The sequence below is a fragment of the Zalophus californianus genome, chromosome 3 (assembly GCF_009762305.2).
Source record: "Zalophus californianus isolate mZalCal1 chromosome 3, mZalCal1.pri.v2, whole genome shotgun sequence".
NCBI lineage: Eukaryota > Metazoa > Chordata > Mammalia > Carnivora > Otariidae > Zalophus > Zalophus californianus.
The window spans coordinates 99679496-99702003 of NC_045597.1; the positions used below are offsets into that span (position 1 = coordinate 99679496).

A 22508-nucleotide genomic window follows, 5' to 3' on the forward strand; every position below is an offset into this window, starting at 1 on the left:
AAGCAGGCCCAGAGTGTACCAGCACGGCTCTAAGGGTGCTGAGGGGCTCCGAGCTGGCAGCTGAAGGGATAGGAGCCGTGGACACTCATCGAAAGCAGAAATCTGGGGGGCTGTCATACCCTCGAATGCGGGATTCAATATTAACTGCTATACCTGAATGTGAGTGGTAGCAATTATTCCATCATGCCTTGGTATCTTGTGTAACACTAAATAATCAGCACGCTTCCATGCACAGCTCTTCCGAGAGCCTGAGGAAAAAAGAATTCTGCAATCGTCCACGGTGGCCCAGAACAGTTAAGTGTATCACCTCTTCTGTCACCTGACAAGGATCACAGTCACAGACAACCACTCTGTCACCAGCTATCTCCTGGCTGCTGAAAACAGGTCAGCAAAGGGTCAGCAAGTCTTTCTGTGTTGGGAAGCTGAGTCCCTTCGATCTAGGCTGATGCACAGGTTTAAGAAAGAGCTGACAAATCAAACTTATTTCAGAGACAGGACTACTGATGCTCAGGGTTCTCCCAGAAATGATAAAGAAAGTAAGTTGTGAGGTTTTGGCAAAGCCAGGTGCACCTAAATCTACTTGGTTCTGTGTGTAAAACACATTCTATTAAAAAATATTCAATTTAAGAAAGATACCATCCCTCAGGTCTAACCAACAGTAGTTGTGAAGATGCTTCTTGAGACAATTAGAGAAACTGGATGGATTCAAAGTTGACTGCTTTCCCCAGAGAAATTTTTATACTCAGTATTATTCTCATTTCATATTGACAAGGACTCGCGTCTCATCAGTGTGCAGTGAGTTCCTTTGAAAACACCTATGTTTTCTTTATAGGTCCTGTTTGAACGACTTATTTTTTGGTAGCTTAAAGTGTCTGAGAAGATAGAAGTAACCATGTGTGAGAAGTTAAGACCCAGTCCTAGGGGCACCTGGGTGGTGCAGTCAGTTAAGTGTCCGACTCTTGATTTTGGCTCCGATCATGACCTCAGGGTTCTGAGCTGGAGCCCCACGGAGGGCTCCGCACTCAGCATGGAGTCTGCCTGAGATTCTCTCTCTCTCTCTCTGACCTTCCCCCTGTGCTCTCTCCCTCTTTGAAATAAATAAATAAATGAATAAATAAATAAATAAATAAAAATCTTTTAAAAAAAGAAGACCCAGCCTAATAGAGGCTAGGCATGAGACATGCTCCATAGGAACACACTGTGTCTGAAAGAAGGTCACATTCAGAAAGTATCACCCATAAAGATGTACCAAGATGTAAATGTTTACCTATGATGTGGTTCTGAAATGTGGAATCGGCAATGGTATCTTCATCCTCTTGCAGGTTTTCACTTGCTTCTTTTATCTGCAGCAACAAGAAAATACTGTAAGTTCTTATTTATTATAGTAAATAGGTTGTTCACAATCCTCAGAATGATGGTTCATTCTGTAACAAATGTGGGTATGTGTGAGTGTGTGTATACACATATATACATATACATACATAAATATGTATATATACACATATATGGGGATGTGTGTGTGTATATATACATACATAGGAGTGTGTGTGTGTGTATACGTATGCACGCACACACATACACAGAGGCACACATATGTGCATAGGAGTGTGCGTGTGTGTATATATGTACCCATACGCACACACATACACAGAGGTACACACACGTGCATAGGAGTGTGCGTGTGTATGTATATGTATCCATACGCACACACATACACAGAGGCACACACACGTGCATAGGAGTGTGCGCACTTGTGTATATGTATCCATATGCACACACATACACAGAGGCACCCACACGTGCATAGGAGTGTGCACGTGTGTGTGTATATATGTATCCATACGCACACACATACACAGAGGCGCACATACTTACGTAGATATTCTCTTCATTCCACTTTTCCCTACTCTATCACTTGGCTGTATCACAAGTTTTAATTATAAGAACAAAAGCATATTTTCAGAAATATAACCCCCGATCTGAAAATGAGGATTTACAGGGTACCTAATTCTCCATAAGGTTTTAAAGATACAGCTTTGGCTTTTAATACTTCATAAAGTCAGTAACACAGAGCTGTTAGGGAAAATTAAAGTCAAAGGAAATATAATTCCTCCAGAGACAGTGACTTCTACCACAAGTTATTTTAAGAAGAAGAAGGAAATATACTTAGATCTCCTGACCCTTTCCTGGAATGTAACTCTCTAAGAAAATGATTTCTTTTGTTCTTTCTATGATGAAACATAAGGTGACTATGATGTATGCTTAGTGAACTAGAGCAGTGACATATTTATATCGATTTTTAGGTCAAAAACATTCCCCTTATATTTCAGCTGAAATATCCAGATGCTGAATGGGGTAGCATTCAGCAGAACTCTAGAGAGACCTGAAAAAGTCACAATATTTTACAAATGAGAATTCTGAGATCCAGCAAGTTTCCTTCAACATATTGTATGTGGAAATGCTGGGATTAAAACTCATGGCCCTTCCCTCTCAATCTAGTGGGAGCAGTAAACAACGTTACCAGTATGAGCCATAATTTAAAAGGCATACTCTGAAATACTACGGAGGACGTGCTGTTTAAACTCTTCATGCCTGTGATCTCAAAATCCTCAGAACGGGGCTAGGTGCTATTGTTAGCCTCCTCCTCCGGAAGAAACACACAAGTAATGGCCAAAGTAGTGGAACCAGGATTCAAATTCAGCAAAACTGACAGCGGATTTCTGTTCATTTGAGGGAAATTTGTTTTTCTCAAATTTCCGTTCGACTATGCCAATAGACTTGGCCTCAATTTCAAGACAGCTGTGGTCCTTGGTGGAATGACCCTAAAACACTCTTTTAAAATACATCCCCATCGGTCATCTGGGCAGCCAATGATAATGATGTGAACTGTGCACTGAATGCAGTGGGGTTCTGCTTAGGTACATACATTAGAGGCCGTCAGTGTATTTGCTCAGGGGCTTGAGCTGAATGACAAGAAACTCTTATTTCATACTTGCAATGTGGAAAGTCATACGGTTGCATACTGACCTTGAGCTAGATTTAGCTTTTGACTTTTTACCTATTTTTTCAGATTTAATGGAATAAGACCAATTATTTATATTTTATAACTGCAGTTCCAGTATCAGAATGCAATTGGTGCTTATTCTGGACTTGCTGATAGGCAGAAGGTGGCAGACTCAAGAGAGTATGGAGATGGCTTCCTGAACCCCACAAGGAGAGATCAAGGGTTGAATATCCAGAGGGCATGTTCATCACTTTTTTCCCCCATCAGCTCTCTGCTCTGCAGGCATTTCCCTGTTTGTTAGTACGTCCAGAGGAAGAAAGTTAGGGAAAGGGGTGGGGGGTGGGGCAGGGAAGACTTCTTCAACAGTTTGTGGACACTTCAGTAGTGGACATTTATGGATAGCAGAGAAGAAAAGCACCGTGAGCATCAGCAAGGCTAACATGCTACTCATCTGCCTTCCAAGGTTTGCCCAGCTCAGTGGTCTGTTTGTGACAAGGCTATCAAAAGACCCACTGACAAAGGGATCTCAAACCACCTACATTTCCATTAACAACCCAACATGAACCTTTCATCCTCATTTACAGAGACATCAAGGAAATCTTTTTATACTCTCAGCCCATACCAACTCTCATGAAAACATGTCTCATGTTTTCCCTTGCCTGTTATGTAAAATAGTATTTCCTTTAAGTTCTTCTACATTGATCTATTTTAAACTTGAAGGTATGCCCTGCTAACCTGCTGGCATGTGGGGGAATCATCCTCTCTAACAGTCTGTGAGATTCTAAACTAAAGAAGCCAATAATTAAAATAGGATTCTCATCTTGTAGATAAAGGAAAAGAGGCTCATACAGGGTTAGTGATCTCTTCAAGGTCACAAACGATTTCGGTTTTAGAGTGGGCACTTCTGGCCCGTATTCATTGCCAAAATTAAATTTTTCAGAGTGTGCCATATTGTTACAGTCATCCTTCCCAGACCTTCTCAAGAACTACTGTTTTTTTGTTAGTGTCTGGCAATTAGATATGCAGGCAGTATTCCATGTATACATAAACTGTATTTTTATTTAAGAGTAGCAAAAATTTTCAGAGACTGTGTGTGTGTGTGTGTGTGTGTGTGTGTGTGTGTAACTGCTCTGCTTCCCTTCCCTTCTGGTTTCCTAAACCGTCTGTGGAACTTAACCACCACCTTTCACCAAGTATCATGTTGAGGAAAGAAAAAAAAGCCATGCTATAGTCCTACCTGGCAGCTCCTTCTCAGAACTTTCCTAGGGCTTTATGTGCTTAACAGCAAATGCTAAATATGGCCTCTGGGCACTTATCAGAGGAACTTATCAGAGGAAAGGCCCCTAGTTCTTTCAGCTTTCCTGGGCTGATGACCCATGAGGAGCAGATGACCCATGAGAGGAAAGTCTAAAGAAGATAGGAGAAAAATCAGCAAAGGGATGGCAAATGGGGGAGTGCCTTAGAATGGCATACTTGTTGGCTCTAATTATCTATACAAATAGATTGCAATGCAAAGTGGTAATTTAAAAAATCCATTTGCCTATGGAAACGAGGGGCATAATTTATTTTGGCAGCAGATTCCCCTTGCTAATTACATTTTTCATAGGCTGAACTTAAAATTAATTTTCACTCTTGGGGCACCTGGGTGGCTCAGTCAGTTAAGCATCTGCCTTCGGCTTAGGTCATGATCCCAGGGTCCTGGGTTCGAGCCCCACATCAGGTTCCCTGCTCAGCGGAGAGCCTGCTGCTCCGCCTGCTTGTGCTCTCTCTCTCCCTCTTTCTGTCTTAATTCTTAAAAATTAATTTTCACTCTTGATCATGCAGTGGCTGGGTATTGGTGAGAGGTTGTGGAAACTTTCCTGGGAGTAAGGGCCTACCAACCCAAGATTAAGAATTTGCCAAAGATAGGGACAATTGGGACGATCTTCATGTGACAAAGCACTTCAAAGATGGGAGTTTTCACAAAATCTGGAAGTTTGGCTCAGAAAAGAATGGTGGTTAGAGATAGAGAATTTTCTCAGCCATTGTTCGAACAGGAACGGATACAAATTAACGTCAGCAGTATCCTATTCGGTAAGAAGTAGCAGGTAACTCAGGCAATAACTATGGGCTATTTTTGGTTTAAGTTTATTGTCAGTACTTTGGGTGCCTTCTAATGGTGCATGTCCAACTCTTGTCCATCTTTTGGGTTCTGCAGTTGTAGTCAAGAACTGTAACAAATACAGATCTCTAACAGGAAACCATGAAATGTCACTGTGCCCATTATATTCTACTAACCCCTATCATTAGAAAGGGCAGGGAGGAAGGAGCTTACAAAGGAGGAAAATGGAGAAAATAATTCAATAGTGTCATATATATATAACATTACATATGTATTATGTATGTACATTACATATATTACATTTTACATATTTTATATATATATATATATATATATAATATATGTAATTTCAGAATTAAACCCAACATTTGGGGACACCCTTCATTTGGAATTCTGCTTACACTTCTTCCCTGACTTATCCTAACATGAATTGCTTCCCAAGAAGACAACATTTTTCGGTGAAAGTTTACTGCAAATGAAAAGAACATAATGAAACTAAGTGAGACAAGAAGTGATTTTTGGAAGGAAAACTCCAGAAGGCATTACCTTTAGAAAGTTAGTCATTTAGAAAAATTTGCAGGAGGAGGGCAAAATATGCATACTTCTTATTAGCATCAAAATAGCATTTAGAACAGAACTGCTCAGTTAAGGATGCTGAAATTGTAACATTTTGCAGAACTTAATAAGATGATAACAATTTGCTTAATTATTGTACTATTTTACCCTATTTCATCACCACAGTACTATTTTAATGGAATAATATTTGATGCTTTTTAATTAGCATATATGAATTTTTTTTCAGACTATGGGACAATGGGTGAAAAGAATACTCATAATTTCAATTAAAATACCCATACTGAAATGGCCATCTCTTCCCAGCGCATGGTGAAGGTATATGGTCTCGTTGATTTGTTAACGATTTTTATTTTGTCCAGTGATAGTTAAATAGGAGCCTGGAGCTGCCTTCCTTTGAGACTTCTCATTTCACAAGATTATCTGAATCCACAGGAAGGAAGGACTTATCACATGCCGCAATAGAGCACATTTCTTTCTTGCTTATTTACTTAATACTGATGCAGTCTTTCCTGGGGATGCCTTTTCCCCACCTATAATGATTTTATATAATTTGAGTAAAAGTATAGAGTAACATGGCTCTTGTCTAAATTACACGAAAATTAGAGCTAAGTGGTCTGTAAATGATGGCCTAAGTGGGGACATAAGCTTCTAATTAAGGCTGTGAAAGGGGAAAAAGATTTAATTCAGCAAAGAATTAATGGGACTTTTATGCATATTTTAAAATGTATCTAGCAATCCTGAGAATGGATATGGATATGCAGTTACCAGCAGACTAAGTGGAGGTCGGCTACATACATTGTTGTATGCATGGAAATAATCTTTGTATTATAATCACCGCAGATTAAAATAACGAAAACCCCCGAGGACCCTCATAACAAAATATAGTCTTCGTTTGTAAAGGGAAGAGATCGTGATATGAGATTTTTGAACAGTGACTCTATTAAGAAAAAAAACGTGATATGTAATGTATTATGTACAGCTATTGTTTTCATCCCAAGTGACTACGATGAGAAGAATCTTTTGCAACACAGTTTAAAATAAGCAGAAAGCAAATTTACCTTGAGCCCTAGTAGGGGAAAATTCCCTCAGACTCTGAATTTTAAGAGGTTCATGGGTATTCCCATCAATGTGCTATGGTATTAGAATATATCCTATTTTGCATCTAATTTCCTTCCTGTGTAGGCTGATAACATATAATAAATAGGTTTTCACGGGTCGTCTTACTGTACTAGTCCCCAAGGAGACTATGGCAATGTCCTCTCTGAAATTAGTAATTTTAGTCCATTCCACATTGATGATTATGGAGCTGAAACAAAAAACATTGCATTTTACATTAAAAAAAAAAAAAGACTACCTGGTCAACTATCCAGGTTAATAATATTCCTCTGTATGGAAAAGCTTCCCAGCATGACTAATTTCCTCTTGTAGCTAACTAGAAAAAACTAGCATATCCCAATTGATTATGTATTTTGGGGTGGTTAGGGAACCTTTGTACTTCACAGAAAATAGTAAGAGTGTTTCTTGTAAATATTCTGGAAGGACTAAAGGACACTTATTACCACACTGTGAAAGACTGAAGACGAAAGAACGAAAAGCACAGAAATTACTTTAGCATTAGGAAGTAACAAGTAAGGAAAAATGAGATTGTAAAAGCCAAACAGAGGGTCTTTTTATTTTTTTGCTATTTCTATGCAGCAAAGATACACCCTAAGCTGTCAGAACCATATTAAATGGGGTATAGTTAAATTGAGTGCCTCAGATAAGGGGCTCTGCCAGGCTATCAAAGTTTTGGATCAGTTGGATTGACTTTCTGGCATATTGCACATTTCCACACGTTCATTCTCTCTCTTCCCTTTCAGTGACACTACAAGGGCAGCATTAGATATGCTTATAACTTGTGATTTTTTATAATGCAGGGGACATCTACGTTTTCAAAGAAGGGAGGATACCATGGAAGCCCAGAAGAGAAAAGGGGGGAAAAGGAAAAAAAACAAAACAAAACCTTCTGCAATGAACAGAGTTCCCATACGATTTCCGAGAGTTTGATATAAAAGACTTTATAGCTCTTCAGAGTCCAGAGCTCTTTGAAAGAAAAATGTGCATTTGTTGTCCAATTGAAGTATGTCTATGAAATTCTAAGGAACTCTAAAACATCGGTAAGTACTTAAACTAATAATTAATAACTAATAATGCCAATCACTCTAGAAAAAAAAATGTATAATTACCAGGTTTTCCCTAAGAAAATGGTAGCAAGTACCACACTTTACAATCTCTTTGATTGCAGTACAAAAATATATGGATACAGTAATTCTGTAAAAAGAATATTTTTGTTTATGCAAGTGCTTCAGAACTTACATAAAGAAAAAATGAACATCACCAAATCAATTATGCAAGAACAGAAAGAATGTAAGAAGACTCAGTGCAAATTAAGGTAATTTTAAAACAAAACTATTATCTGAAACTAGCATGTCCTAGGGAAATAGAAAAATGCCCTCTTTGCCCATTTTTTAAAGGAAATTACCCCCTGAGTTCTGGATCTCACAATTAAGAGACTGAATAATAGGGAGTCAAGTTCCAAAACAGATTTCTTGGTGAGAGGAATTGGTACACAGATAGAACTTCCAGAAAAAATGAACAGTGCTTAAACCAAATAATCGAAATGGCCAATATTCTCTCCAGTTGTTTAGCACTTTTAGTTTCCATAATCATGTCCATTCCTTTTTGTGTCGCTGGGAATGAAGGAAGGTATGATCCAAACAAATCCCCTGCACAAGAGTATAATTTGAAGATGACGCCTGACACCACAGCGTCATTGGCCGGTACTCTGGTTTCACCGTCCTTCTGAAAGGGGGCTAACAGCAGCGTTACTGGAGGAAGCGGCCCATTTGCAATCTCGCCGCCACCTCTCTGCAGAGAAGCTGTCATCAGCTTTCTCTCCCTTATCTGGAACTACCCACCCCCACCCCCCCTTCTCTTGTTCATATATTTCCATCAGCAAAGGCAGAAAGAACCCAAGCAGGTTCATTTCAGAACCCGGATGGGTGGAGCACTTACCAGGGAGCCTTTCTGTATTTCCACATCAGCTTTGGTTTTGATGTTTTTCTTGTGGTTTCCTTGAGTGCTCACAGAGCTGCCAGTGAGACAGGAGCCCTGGGAGCTGTTTAACACACTCCTGCAGGAAACATCATTTGATCCACTTTCTGTCTGTTGAGCTGCTTTCTTATCAACTCTGCAGGTAGAAAGTGATTCCTCCGATAAATTACATTGCTCTTCTTCAATCACTACTTTTCCCCAATCCTTTCATGTTTAAAGTAAGCTCTTTGTATCTCTTTGTCTTTAAACCTTTGAGCCATAAATGTTCGTCAGTGGCCTTGATCACATCTTCATCTGACATTCCAGTAGTGTGTCAGTTTAGATTTGACAATAATTTATTTTTATTTTATTTTTATTTTTAACTGCTTGTGAGGTGGGGGGGGGAGGGAACAAATTAAAAGCCACTGAGGAGTGATTGGTAAATACACGTCTGGCTTCCTATCAGTGGGAAATGTAATTACCTCTGCAAAGTTTCTAAGTATACGTTTGCTTGGTACAATCAATGAGGTTGGCATACCTTAAAATGTATGTATAATTTTCTTCCATTTCATGCCATGTGGGTACATTCACGGCTCCAGTGTAGGCTGAATTTCTATCAACCTTGATAAAATTTACCATTCTTTCATTTCAAAGACCATTGGTTTGGTTAACAAAGTAACATGGACTAAATTATCATTTTATTGCTAAACTTTTATTTCATTGTTTAAATTCTGGCTAATGTAGAAAAGACTGCTACTCTGCATTTATGCTTGTATGAAGACGTGCTTGATTGGGGTTTAATGTGCAGGAAGTCAACAGCTCTCCCTGCTTTGGGGGGGACCCCTTGACATTGGCCCCCCCACCCCCCCATCTTCGCTAACATGTTACCTGTTCAAAAGTTCCGTCATAAACGTATCTTCTGTGGAACACGTAACAGGGCTGGTTCTATTTCTTGGTTCAAACTTCATTTGGTCATAAATGTCTTGCGGTGTTTTCAGATCATTTTTGCTTTGTAAACTACGGTCTGGACTCTCCACCAACTTGGTGTTCTGGGTAAGTTCATTTTCTATTTTACACTGCAGCTCAGGCTTCTTTTTCTCTTTTTTCTTCTCTGATTTCTGTTGTTTGTTTCCAAACCCCAAACCTTTTGCATCTTTTTTTTCCACTTTGGTTTTGGAGACATCCATTTTCCTGCCACTGAGAGCTGGAAGTCTACTCCTCCGAAAACCAAACCAGCTGGCAAAAGAAGGCCCGGGCTTTGGCTTTGCTTCCACAGAGGGGGACTTTGTTTGCACTTGGCCCTTTTCCACATTTTCCTGAATGCACAACATGACCTTTTCTTCAATTGTGGGTGAGAGGGGGGTTTCGGGGCTCACAGCGCCAGTCCTGACTGTAGAAGTATCTGGACACCTTCCAGAAGTTTCTAGCTTGGAGGTCCTGCTTGTTTCAAAATTAGTTGGCCGCTGCGTCCTCCCCGGATTTTGCAGGGCTCGTGGGCAGTCTGTTGGGGTGGGTGGGCATCTGTAGGGGTTGCTGCTTGGTTCCTCAGGGACAGCCTCACTGGGGCACCCTCCCTGGGCGTAGCCTTGCTCATCTTCCGTTCCACATGGGGTGGGGGGCTCTTCAGATTTTGAAGGGATCCTCAAAGGCAACTTGCTTGGGCTCCCATGCTGGCTGCTGGAGCTGCCTGCACTCCCTAGGGAGCCTTGCCTGGAGGAGGCATGCCCCAGAGGCCTCCACGCACTGGGGAGACCATCAGACATGGGGGCAGAAGGGGTCTTGTTGGGCGAGCCTTCGGTGGAGGAACTCTGCCGGGTGAGGGAATTGCCTCTCTCAGCAGTATTGGTGATAATCTGAGTTCGAACTCTGCTGGGCCCTTCCATGGGGGGTGTAGGGGGCTTGTCTCCTGAGTGAGTGCTGAAACTCTGGCTGCGGGCTTTGGCTCCATTCATGCCTAGGGCTGGTTTTAGGTGTGGCTTATTGGAGGAAAGGGATCTCTTCACAGACTTGTTTTCTACTCCATCTTTTCCATCAGCCCCGGGGATGCTGTTTTCCAATGACTCTGGCATTGCTGTTTCCAGGGGAAGCCCTTCAGCCAGACTGTCTTGTGCCTGAAAACCCAGTGGAGTCACATTTCTTTCACCTGCTGTGGTCTCCAGGCTCACTGGATTCCCGGCGCCCTCGGGCTTAGACTTGCTCACAGCCACAGAACTTTTAGAGGCTTCATTCAGACTGTCTTTTTCATGTTTCCCTGGCACCGTGGAGCTTTTCCTGAGCAACTGGGGAGACTTCATGAGAACCTTGAGCCCAACTGGGAGGCGAGTTCTCAGGCCTTTCTCATGAGCGTTTTGACAACCATGTGGGGTGTTATGGCTTTTGGAGGATGGTGATGATGAGTGGCTGCTAACCTGAGGTGATGGTGACTCATTCACCCCTAGGAAAGCAGGCTTAGGTGATGTGGGGACACAGTCGTTCAGTTGTCCTTTTCTTCCCGGAGACATACTTTTGGAGGACAGAATTTCCAGTGGGTCATGGGCTGAAGGACAGTTCTTGGGAGTCCGTAACGCAGTGTCTGTCTGTGTGGTCCCAAGCGTTTGGTGAGGTGGGGTTTTGGGGACACATCTCTTTGGAGAGACCTTTGGGGGCCCTGGGGTCATCACGGCAAAGGAGCTGGAGGGGGTATGTGTCGAACATCTGGTTGGAATCCCTGTTTCTGTGGAGGGCGGAGGGTGAGTGAAGACAGGCTTTCTGAAGGCCACAGAAGTTTTCTTCCCCGGCACTTCTGCCACGATCTGATTAGAAGAAATAATAGGAACAGAGGATCCTTTCAGAGGGGGGGGTTTGTATACGGTCCTTGCTGCTTCATTGGGGATCCTGGTTTCTGGCTTGGCAGATGAGGATGGTGGCAAATAATCATAACTGGGCCTGATGAGAAGGGAGCCTGACCTGTCTGGAGGGGGTGGGGGGGACGGGGACTTCCTCCCTGCCTCTGGCCCAGAGTCACAGTGTTTGTCCCTCGTCGGGGATTCTCCATTGTCACTAGGCTCAATGAGGGACTTTGGCAGCAACTGTGACACTGGGATCTGACTCTTGGAGCACGGGACCCAATCCTTTCTGCTGGACATTTTGGAGCCATGAGGCAATTGGCTGGGGTGTTTTGGAATGTGTGAATCTGGCCGTAAATCAAAAAGGGGTGCCAGGCCCTCAGTCTTCTTAAACCGCGAGAGTTTCCCAGGAGCTAAGGCTGGTGATTTTTCAAGAGACACTGGGCCAGAGGAGGGGACTCTCGCAGAGGCTTCGGGCTCCATTATTTTTGATTTCTGAGGTGAAGCCTTGCCCCTGGCAGGGATTTTTGTCAGATTCTGCTTTTGATAGATACCCATGGACACTGAAGACCTAGAATTACTCTTGCATGACAAATTGAGTGTTGGTTTGGCCAGTCTTTGTCTCTGAGTACTTTGCGTTACTGTCCTGGGGCTGAAAGAGCCACTGGGTGCTATGGCAGCGTTATCTATGTCACCTTTTGGAACGTTTTTCTCAGTTTCCTCTTCAGGTCTCTTTAGGAAAGTGTAGTCTCTCACAGCAGCTCCTGGCTGTAAATGAGCAATTCCCTGAGGTAAAAGTTCAGTGTGTTCTGCCTTGGGCCCAGTAGGGGCCTGGTTGATGGAGATCTCATTTCTGGTAACAGTGACAATGCCCGTCTGGTGAGAGCTGAATTCAATGGGCTCGCCATCGTCTGCATCAAATATAACAGTAATGCATTCTTCTGAAGAAGTCCTTTTTACAACCCTTTGCTGCTTAATGAAGCTAAATGTCTTTGGCCGACTCTCTAAGGGGATGGGCACTTGTTTTTCCTCCTCGTCAGGAGACCCAATTTGAGATGTTCCAAATCCCAGGAGGATGTCCAGATTCTCCATGGACTTGTCAGTGTCAGCAGTCAGTGACAAGTCTGAAGGGCTTTTCTCGTCACTGCTACCTATGTGCAACTCGTCGAGGGCTTCATTGTCGTCGGTGTCTGAAAGCTGGAGACCGAGAGCCACATGGCCAGAACTGGGGCTGCGTGGCTCCCTCTCTCTCCGTACCTGAGGCACCTGCACACTTGGGCACAGCTTCCTCTCCAAGGGGCATTTGCTGGCACAACTGGTCAGCTTTTCAGGCCTTTCCCTGGGGTAAGCTGAGGACGTGCCTTCTGAAAAGTGTTTTCTATTCAGCTCCCAGCCAAATAGGCTGTCAGAAACACTGTGGGTTAATTTACGACTGTGCAGCCTGCAGCCCTGGCTTGGAACTGCCTGGAGCAAGGCTAAGGAGGAAGAGTCCTCATCGGCATCATCGTGGGAATCTGTGTCATAAACAAATGTCTCGTGGGGCTCCTTGCAGGGGCTCCTCGTGTCAGCCGGTTTGCAGGGGGGATAGTCCTTGAGGCTGCTACTCTTAATTCCTGGCGAATATATCCCTTCATTGGAGTTCATGCAATCTTTATAACCCCATTTGGTTATCACTGATGGGGGTTCAAGTAGCACTTTTCGTTTCTGTAGCTTCCTCAGTCCTTCCAAAATGTGACTTTCCTTGATATGAGTTGGAGGTAGTTCATCTGTAGGACTAGCAAAGCCACTCGGGAGCGAAGAGTCAATACTTAGCCTTTTATCCCAGTTTTGTGATGATTTCTAGGAAAGAAAAGTAGGTATCAGAAATCACTGAACCATAGGGATCACAACCGTAAAAAGGAAAAGTCTGTCATTAGACTTGATGCTAGTGGTTAAGTATTCATCTACAAATGCATACTTTAATTAATTTCTGCAAATTAATCATTAACTATGCAGCAGATCTCTGCTTTGCCAGCTTCTGAGCTAAGGAGCCCATGATATAATGAAGTAGTAGATAAGCACCCTGCCCTCGAGGAGCATGCAAGCCAGCAGGGGAGAGGAGACTGGGCGCAAATAACCAGAAGTCAAGGGAGCAAATGACAAATACAAATGTAGTAGGAACTCCAGAAAATTCAGAGGAGAGAGATCAAACCTCTGCTAGGAAAAACCATTAAAGGCATATGAAGAGGTTTTTGGTTTTTTTTAACCTACCTAGCCCTTGAATGAAGGATGAGTTTGCCTTAGTTGAAAATGGGGGAGATGATTTCTGGGTAGAAGAAGTGGGTTGTCAAAGATCTGAATTGTGGAGATAGGTTCAAGGTACACTTAGGAAATAACCAGAAGACTAGACGGCCTCACTGTATAGTGTTTACAAGAGGTAGAGAGGGCAAATGGAAAGGCAAGTTGGTTCCTATCTCCATGGTCCCTTCCACTCTAAGATTTGACAGCTCTGTGACTTCATTTGCTAGAAAGGGAACGTCTGTGAAACACATACATACATGTCTAGCGGTGGGACCTTGGCTGTTAGAACCCGTTAGTAATGATTCACCTACCAAGAAAGGTCCATTTCCTGTCCCTCCTACCATCTCAAATACTAGGGCTAGTTTTGACGAAGAAACAACACAGAAAAAGCATTATATCCTGCACAGACCTTCATATTTTTCACAGTACTGCTAACAAGAAGTAGAAGGGCAGAAGGAGAGCGCCAGCATTTCCCGAGCATCTGCTGTGTAGCAGCCACTTGAACAGGGCTTTGATTTAAAATTCAGACCACCACCACGAGGGAGACATTACCAACCCTATTTTACTAGGGAGGAAACTGAGAGGCAGCATGGTTAGTCTGTTGGAGATCACACAGTTAAGGACGAGTTGGCACACGGTTTCCGCTCTGGTTTCCCGGGCTCTTCCTATGACTCCGTTCCAGAGGGGTGGTGTGGCGATTTGCACCCAGGCAGGCTGGCTCCAGAGCCTGCACGCCTATTGGCGATGCCAGGTTACTGGAGCCAAGCTTGACCTCTGTTCTCTCCTCTGTATTAGTCAATGTCATAATAGAGACTGTAGGGTCTCCTCACGCCCCTTTCCTGAATGGAACCTGCAAAGTTTAATCACAAACCAACACTCAGGGAAATCAGTGGGATTTGGGCACTGACCTCAGTCTTTTTTTTTTTTTTTTTTTTTAAGCTATATGATTAATGGTGAAGAACTTCGGTGAGTGAATCTGGTGGTTTCAGATGTGTGCTCTGTGCCCATCATGGCGAAGAGCGCAACTCCCACTGGCATCTCCACACTAGCTGCTCCCACCCCATAACTGAACACAGACTGTGTGCTTGTATGCAGAGGTTGAAAAAGTGTCAGAAACTCACATTGGAACCTTGGCTTTTTAGTAAGCGGTGAACATGTGCTTGCATCTAAGACATTTCCATTAAAATTACTCTTGCTATCAACAACAACATATGGTGTTATTTGTTTTTTTTATCTGCTGTATGTTTATTGTTTTTAAGTCAAATTATATATTTTCTTCAGAAAATTCTCCAGGGTCAGAAGTTGCTGTGGATGGATGCTATTTGGTGATGCTAACCCCTTTCCTCTCCTTTTCCTCTACGCCATTAAAAATTTCTTTGGAAATCAGGAGAAATCCCATTAGTGAATTTGGGTATTAGAGTCCGACATGGGCAGGCTGCCACTGCTTGGATTTCAAAGAATTTCCATGATCCTGAGAGTCACATTCACAATAAGAACAGAAGCCAGCAAAAGTACCCTGCAAGAGCTTGAAAAAGGCAGATTTGTTCAACCCACGGAAGATGTGCTCAGCCCACCTCCTGCTGCTTCTTCATAGCCTTCCCGCCTGCAATCTGATTATCCCAGGGCCAGTGGCTGCAAACCTCCCAGGGCCCCGGGGCACTCATCCTGTGAGATTAGTCACATTCCTCAATCAGTTTTCCATAGGATGTTATGGTATTTAATAACTTGAGAAAAGTTTGGAACAGTCTGGAAAATTGAAAAAAAAAAAAATTAAAAAAGCATGCATCCCCTGTAGGAGAGATGGGGGCAGGCGCTGACATTCCCACAGACAGCTTTCATGCTTTGCTTGGAAAACAGCTGTTCTTGGGAGCAGTGGAATTGGCTGAAGGGTGCTCCTGATAAAGCAGGGGCCTGGGTTTGATGCCCACAGTCCTTTCTTATTTCTTGACTGGACAATAGTTCTACACATTTTTTCTTAGAGGACATTCTTGGTCTTAATAACAAATCCATCCCAAGCTTGGCTGATTCAACAAAGCCACTAGAGCAGAATAGTAAAGAGTGAAAGTTCTGGAACCAACTAGCCAGCTCTGCCACTTACTAGCTATGAGATCTTTGGCTAGCTACTTAATTTCTCAGCACCTCCATTTTCTCATCTGTATAATAGGGAAATAGGAGAGCCTATTTAACTAGGCTCTTAGGAGCACTGATTGAGCTAATACTTGTGAAATACTACACCAAGGCTGCATCCCACACGGTAAGTACTTGTGACTTAGACCCAGATTCCTCCATGTAAGGCAGCCTAATACATCTCATGCAGGCTTCCCTTCTGTTTCTATACAGAACAATATTAAAAAAAAAATACTTGTGAATTACAAAAGAGCCATTGGTCATATATTTATTATTCTGTAAGTTAATATTGTAGTCCCATTCAAATTCATATTCTATGAGTTTATTATTTAAGTGACTACTAAATGAGTACATGGCACATGGTAAGCACTGTAGAAGTTCCTGAAATAATATAAATTTAAATGTCTCGATGGGGGTGTGTCCAGTTTGCTGGGTCCTTGAGAACTGGGACTCTTCCCTGTGACATCTCCAGATCACGGCCACCTGAGTGTGTACAAAGAGCAGAAGAACTTAATTTCTCCATTTTCAGGGAAGAGGTTTCCTTACAAGATCAAAGATTATTCAAATTGGAAGAATTGCAGAAAAAAAAGTCAAGGCAAGACAAAGAAAGACAAGATAAAGGCTCTGAGTAGGAGACGGAGGAAGAAGGTGAGTGAAGAGAGCAGAGCAGGGGCCATGGAGCCCGTGACAACCACAAAGACAGGGAACATCCCTGACGGGGCTTCCCAGTGTGTGAAGAGCCAGGCCCCAGCAGACATTATTCAGAACTCTGCACATCTGCTCAGAAGGAATGACTCTGATAATATACACACTTCATATTAGGATGCTGAGTCCAAGTGAATAAGCTCGAAATTCAAGCTCGAAATCTTTTTCCAAGTTCTTGTTCAGAGTATGACAAAGCTACTCCCTCACTACTATTTTCTGGCAGTTATGGACTCTTCCTGGTTTCTATGCTTCCAAATCATAAACGGAGTTTACACAGATGATAGAAACATGACCTCCAAGCCTTTTGATTCAGAGTCTCCACGCTTGTGTACTCTTTGCTTCTCTTCAACATCGGGAAGCTGCAAAGACAGCTATTCCAAACACTTGGCTTACCCCAGTGTGCAAAGGTGTTCGTTCAGAGCCTGAAAGAATCTTCAGTCATGTGGGCCCCTTTTGCAGATGGGAGCCATGGAGCAACAAGATTTGGTAAATAACCCAGTACAAGGACTCCTGGCATCTGAGCAGGGGCATGCCTACCTCCACGGAAGCCACGGTCCCTGTTGCCCACCATGGTATTTTCTCTCTCTGCCATACCGCCCTCCAATTTATAGTCAATTAGTGTTTTATGAGGCTATAAAATTGAGTAAAGGAGGTCAATATAATACACGTTATGCCTGAGTAGTAAATTCCGACAAAGCTAATGATACTTTCAAAATTTTGGTCATTTATTCTGAGATGATATACCACCTCCCTATTGTCTGGTGAGGGGGGGTAACATTCTCTTTGAGTTCTCAAGGGATGCTCAGGCTGGGATGGCTTGGCAAGTGGCCTTGCTCACTCTCACCTGCAGTGGACATTAACAAGTCTCTCTGAGCGTCACAGTGATAGAGAGTGTCCATAAAACTAATTGGAAATGTCTGAGTTGGTCTGGAGCATGGTCAGTTCCATTAGGCCAGGGCTCTAGGTTCCAACTTGATATAAATATATGAGCTTGGTGGGCTCCAGCAAAGCACAGAAGGAAAATTCTTCCTCCTCCAAACTCCCTCCCATGCCATCCAAGTCATTTGGGTCAAATCATCCCTCCACTCTTCACTTGCTGTGTGACTTCTGGCAAGTGATTTAACCTTTCTGAACCAGCTTCCTCTCCCATATCATGGAGAAAGTGAGATCCCCATGTCTAGTTTTGTGAGGAGTAAATGAACAGGTACTAAGCAAAGGGTCATTCCCTTCCTAGCTCTCCCACCCACCTTCCACCTTCCTACCGGAAGAGGATTCTTTTCTGGCTCACTCTGATGATGAAGTGCCTTGAAAGGAGCCTTACCCTTTTCCTGAGGTTCTTTCCATCATGCCACGTGTAGGAGGAGCCACTGGAGTACTCGCTGCAGGTGCTCGAAAGGGAAAGCTCACTGCTGCTGCAGCTGTTTCGAGGACAGAGATGACCAGGGATGACAACCCCCAAACCAGGGCATTTCAAAGCCCGGACTCCTGATTTTGCACTCGGCTGGCATTCCTAAAAAAGCAGGAGAGCTCTGAGTGAGGGCTTTGCTTTGGGGACAGCAGATACCAAGTCAACATCATACTGAGATAGAAAGGAAGGTAGCCCAGTGATGAGAAGTCCAGCTTTTGGGTCAGACAGACTAGGGGTTCCAATCTTGGCTCTACCTCTTACTAACACACTAGGAGGGATTATTTGATCCCTTAGAGCTACATTTTTTAAAAAAGTGAATAATGATAATACTGCCTACGTTATGGGGTTACTGCAAAGACCAAATGGGGTTCCAGATGAGAAGCATATTGCAAAGTACCGGGCCTAAGTAGGTGCTTGATTATGATGAGCTGCCATCACCCTTAGGCAGAATTACCACAATGGAAGTTTCCTACTTTATCCAGGCATACTGGTCAAAGAATCAGATCAATGTCAAGACATGACTAATAGTCCAGAAGAATGAAGACAGGGTAGCATCTTTGGTTGTGGGGTTCAAGAGCATGAGCACTAGACTGGGAGTCTAGTGACCTGGATGTCACATTGCCAGTGGTATGAGATATTGGGCAAAGAAATCATTTAACTTCCATGGACCTCAAGGTCTTCCTTTGTAGGGGAGGGAGTTCTACCAGATTACTCCCAGGGTTCCCTATGGCTCTGACGGCCTCATGGCAAGTCAGGAATCAAAGGCCAAGGAAGCCATGGAAACCAGTGGAACACTAGAGCAGAATCATAAGGTTCTGCTGTAAAGGTTATAGAACTTTTCCTATCAGCTGGTTGTCCAAATGATAAAAACTGTCACACTGACTAGATTTGGATCCCACGCAAAAGATCCAGGAGGTTAGAATTCTAGAGGGTCTGTAGCGGCACAGGCGACAGAATTGTAAACATCCAGCACATCTTGATAGCCACCTTCTCAGCCCCTAATGTAAAAGATGAAGCTCCAAGAGCTGGACAAGCTAAACTAATTTAGCATCCTGATCACGAGAACAAAGTCTCTCCTTACAGTCTCATTCCACTCCCCTATCTATATAAAGCTTGTCTCAGAAAGTCTTTGATGGGGAACCATCTGTCTTTGTGTCATTTGCAGAATGGCAAAGCCTCTTAGTTATGCAATTTATTGACACTTTACAGGCGCCTTTAGTACCTGAGTACTTATCACTGTTCTCCAAATGCAATTCCAGCCGACGGTTCCAGCGGACGGTGACCAAACACCCACTAGAGGAAGGCAAGGCATGCTGTCCTGGGAGTACTCGGGGTACATGCTAACCCCCCATGTAAGTACAGAGGGTATGTTTAATTTCAGCTTTAATCAATATCCATAATGCTTCACAAGCTTAGATTTTCAATATCAGGCATCTGCCTGCTCTCAATACCTCATTTTTGCTGCAAAACCATCCCTTTAAGTGATCTAAAAATGCCAAGAAATTTTACTACTCTACTCTTGACCCCCTAGAAATCCGGCTCTGAAGTTCACAGAAAGAAGAAACTTGTTTTAAAATGGAGCATTCAGCAGTATCTGTTGATTTATGACCTTGTTTACTGCTGCACGTGGCTTAGTTAAGGGGAGTCTGTATCGTGACAGATGCCTACGGGCAGCGGTGCCTTTGCCTGGGAGGGCCCGACACTGACATGTCAGCCACTGCACACATCTAGAACAAGCTTCTAGAAGTAACACATCATGCTCTCCTTCTACTTGTGTGCTTTCCACGTTCACCATCCCCAAACCTCTCGCCTATTTCGTCGTTTGATTAAGCGGCGTGGTGGTTTTCTTTAGGACTGCCTCTGCTCTGACAGGTAGGTCTGTCTCCAGAGAGAGACTGTGTCTGTGTCCTGTGCGAGGCCATCCAGATCTAAACTTTTCTAGAAAATACGCTGTTTTCACGCTTTGCACAGCTTCTGTTTACAGCTTGGGCTCCACCTTTTCCCCGAAGTACTAAAGCTTATGTGGTTTCCCTCTCTCTCTCCCACCCGTTCCTTCCCACTACACCTTCTCAACATGGTATCTATTTTTACAACTCAATTCAATTTGCAGGTCTCTTTCTACACACAAGCATCGTCTCCCAGTTGTTGCTCCTGTGTGTACCTCCAGGATGATGTTGGATTCAGAGAACAGGAAATTTGACCTCAGAGCTAGCAAAGGAGGGAACTGCTGCTTCTGCCTTGACTGTGAACTTGAGATGCCCAGATGGGATGGAGGATACTTTGGGGAGGTGGGGAAGGCTCATCAGTGCGGTGTAGAGGCAGGTGAGGTTGGGGGTGGCAAGCAGGGAAGTGCAGGCTTCTCAGACTTCAGTGCACACATGTATCCTCTGTGATCTTGCAGATTCTGATTCAATCATTCTGAGGTGGAATCGGAGATGTAGTATTTTGGGGACACTCCCAGTGCTTTGATGCTGCTGGTCTAGGACTTTTGAGTAGAAAGCCCTGAGGGGAAACTATGAGAGGGAGAGTCTACCTCCTCTGTGGGTTACTTGGTAGCGAATTGTGTCACCTCACAGGCTGACCTGGACCGTGTGTTGAAGGATGAAGGGAACGGTCGAAGTCTACCCATGGGTCCGCGGACTGGGGCGGGCGGGCGGGCGTGTGCGTGTGCGTGTGTGTGCGCGCGCACATGTGTGTGTGTGGGGTGGGGTGGGGCAATTACTGAGTAATTCCTTACAAAGAAGAGGGCTGGGGCGCCTGGGTGGCTCAGTAGGTTAAGCATCTGCCTTCTGATCAGGTCATGATCTCAGGGTATTGGATTGAGCCCCGCCTCCGGCTCCCAGGTCAGCAGGGAGTCTGCCACTCCTTCTCCCTCGGCCATTCCCCCTGCTTGTGGGCAGGCACTCTCACTCTCTCTCAATTGAATAAATAAAATCTTAAAAAAAGGGGGGGGGGCAGTCCTTCCTACTGGGACATTTTATTTCCCCACCTTAAACAATCAATGTTTGAATTTAATAAGGGATCCAGAATCTCTGACATCATGGCTGCAAGGCGAGCTCCTTTTTCCTGCAGTTTCCTTCATCAGCATATGATTATCAAGCAGGATTATCTATTGCAGTGAATAACTAACTGCTCTGTGGTTGAGTGCTTGAACTCTAAAGCCATTTACTAGGCTGAAATCCTGGCTCTTCTACTTGCTAACTCCTTGACCTTGGGAAAGTTACTTAACCCTTCCATGCCTCAATTTCTTTCTTTGTAAATGGAGATGAGGAAAGCACAGACCACCTAAGATCACTGTGAAATCTGAACAACCCCTGGCATATAGTAACGCTTAGTAATATTCAGGTGTTGCTACTATTACTAATATTTTTTTATATACACGTCTTGACTCTCAAACTAAATCCTACGTTCATAGTCTCCCTAAGAGATGCTATATTATACTTACTGTACCAGTGTTGTCTGACGCCTTGTACACCAGAACAGGGCTGAGCAAAAGCCAAAAGTGTGGGTGCACTTTGTTTCTGGGAAGTCCTGACATAAGCTTCCGGAGAGACGTGCTAGCAGATACCTCTCTGGTATCATTCCCCATCTCTGCCATGGTGTTCTGTGGCTGAGGCATAGGACCAAGTTCGAAGAAGAACGAAGAGGGCTAAACAGCAGAGATCTTATTATTGTCCTAACGTCGTTAGCAAGCATTGTGGTATCTGCATTTTATGTCATGTCATCCTCACCAGAGTTTTCAGAAACAAAAAAGAAGTATCCATTATGCTCATTTTTCAGATGAGGAAATTGAGGCACGGAGGCATTAAGATCTTGCATAAGGTCCCCCAGCCAGTACAACACTCTAACATTGGGCCCAGGTCCTAGCCCCTCTGCTATACCACCAAGTAAGGCCCTTGACAATAAGCAGAACTCCTAGACGAATGCTGACCACCGAGCACCCAACTGGGAAGAGTTCTAATTAGTAACAGATAATGATTATTATTAAAATTATTCTCTGCCCAAGAAAATGTATAGTGGTTTCCGCTGTAACATTATCTTACTTATGTGGACTTCACTGGCAAAATACCCCCTGCTTGCACTATTAGAAATGTACTTTTCTCACTGTGTGTTTTAGATTATTACCTTGGGTGACTCGTAGGCTTTAACATCCTCACTGTGAAAAATGCAATACAAAATCCGCAATTTCAGTTAAAAAAAGGAGACAGGGAGAATGATGGCAAGAGTTTCTTGTGTAAAAACTGCACACTTAAAAAATTCCTGACCTTAAGGCTGTGTGATAGATTGGATGCCATTAAGGTCTTCATGAGTGTTTAAAGTGACAGCATTCCACTGAAATTTAATTCCATTCTAAACTGAGAATATTTACCTTTGATACAGAATATCCTCCCTACACTGATAAAATTATAC

At 43.4% G+C, this 22508-nt stretch overlaps 1 protein-coding gene across 1 annotated transcript in view; it reads right to left on the minus strand.

The window, feature by feature from the left end:
* NCKAP5 (NCK associated protein 5) overlaps positions 1-22508 on the minus strand; it is an 878246-nt gene that overhangs the window by 93532 nt on the left and 762206 nt on the right. Inside the window, 4 exon segments of the mRNA XM_027590996.2 lie at positions 1268-1343; positions 8736-8910; positions 9642-13417; positions 18012-18200. Coding sequence (XP_027446797.2) covers positions 1268-1343; positions 8736-8910; positions 9642-13417; positions 18012-18200 — 4216 coding nt within the window.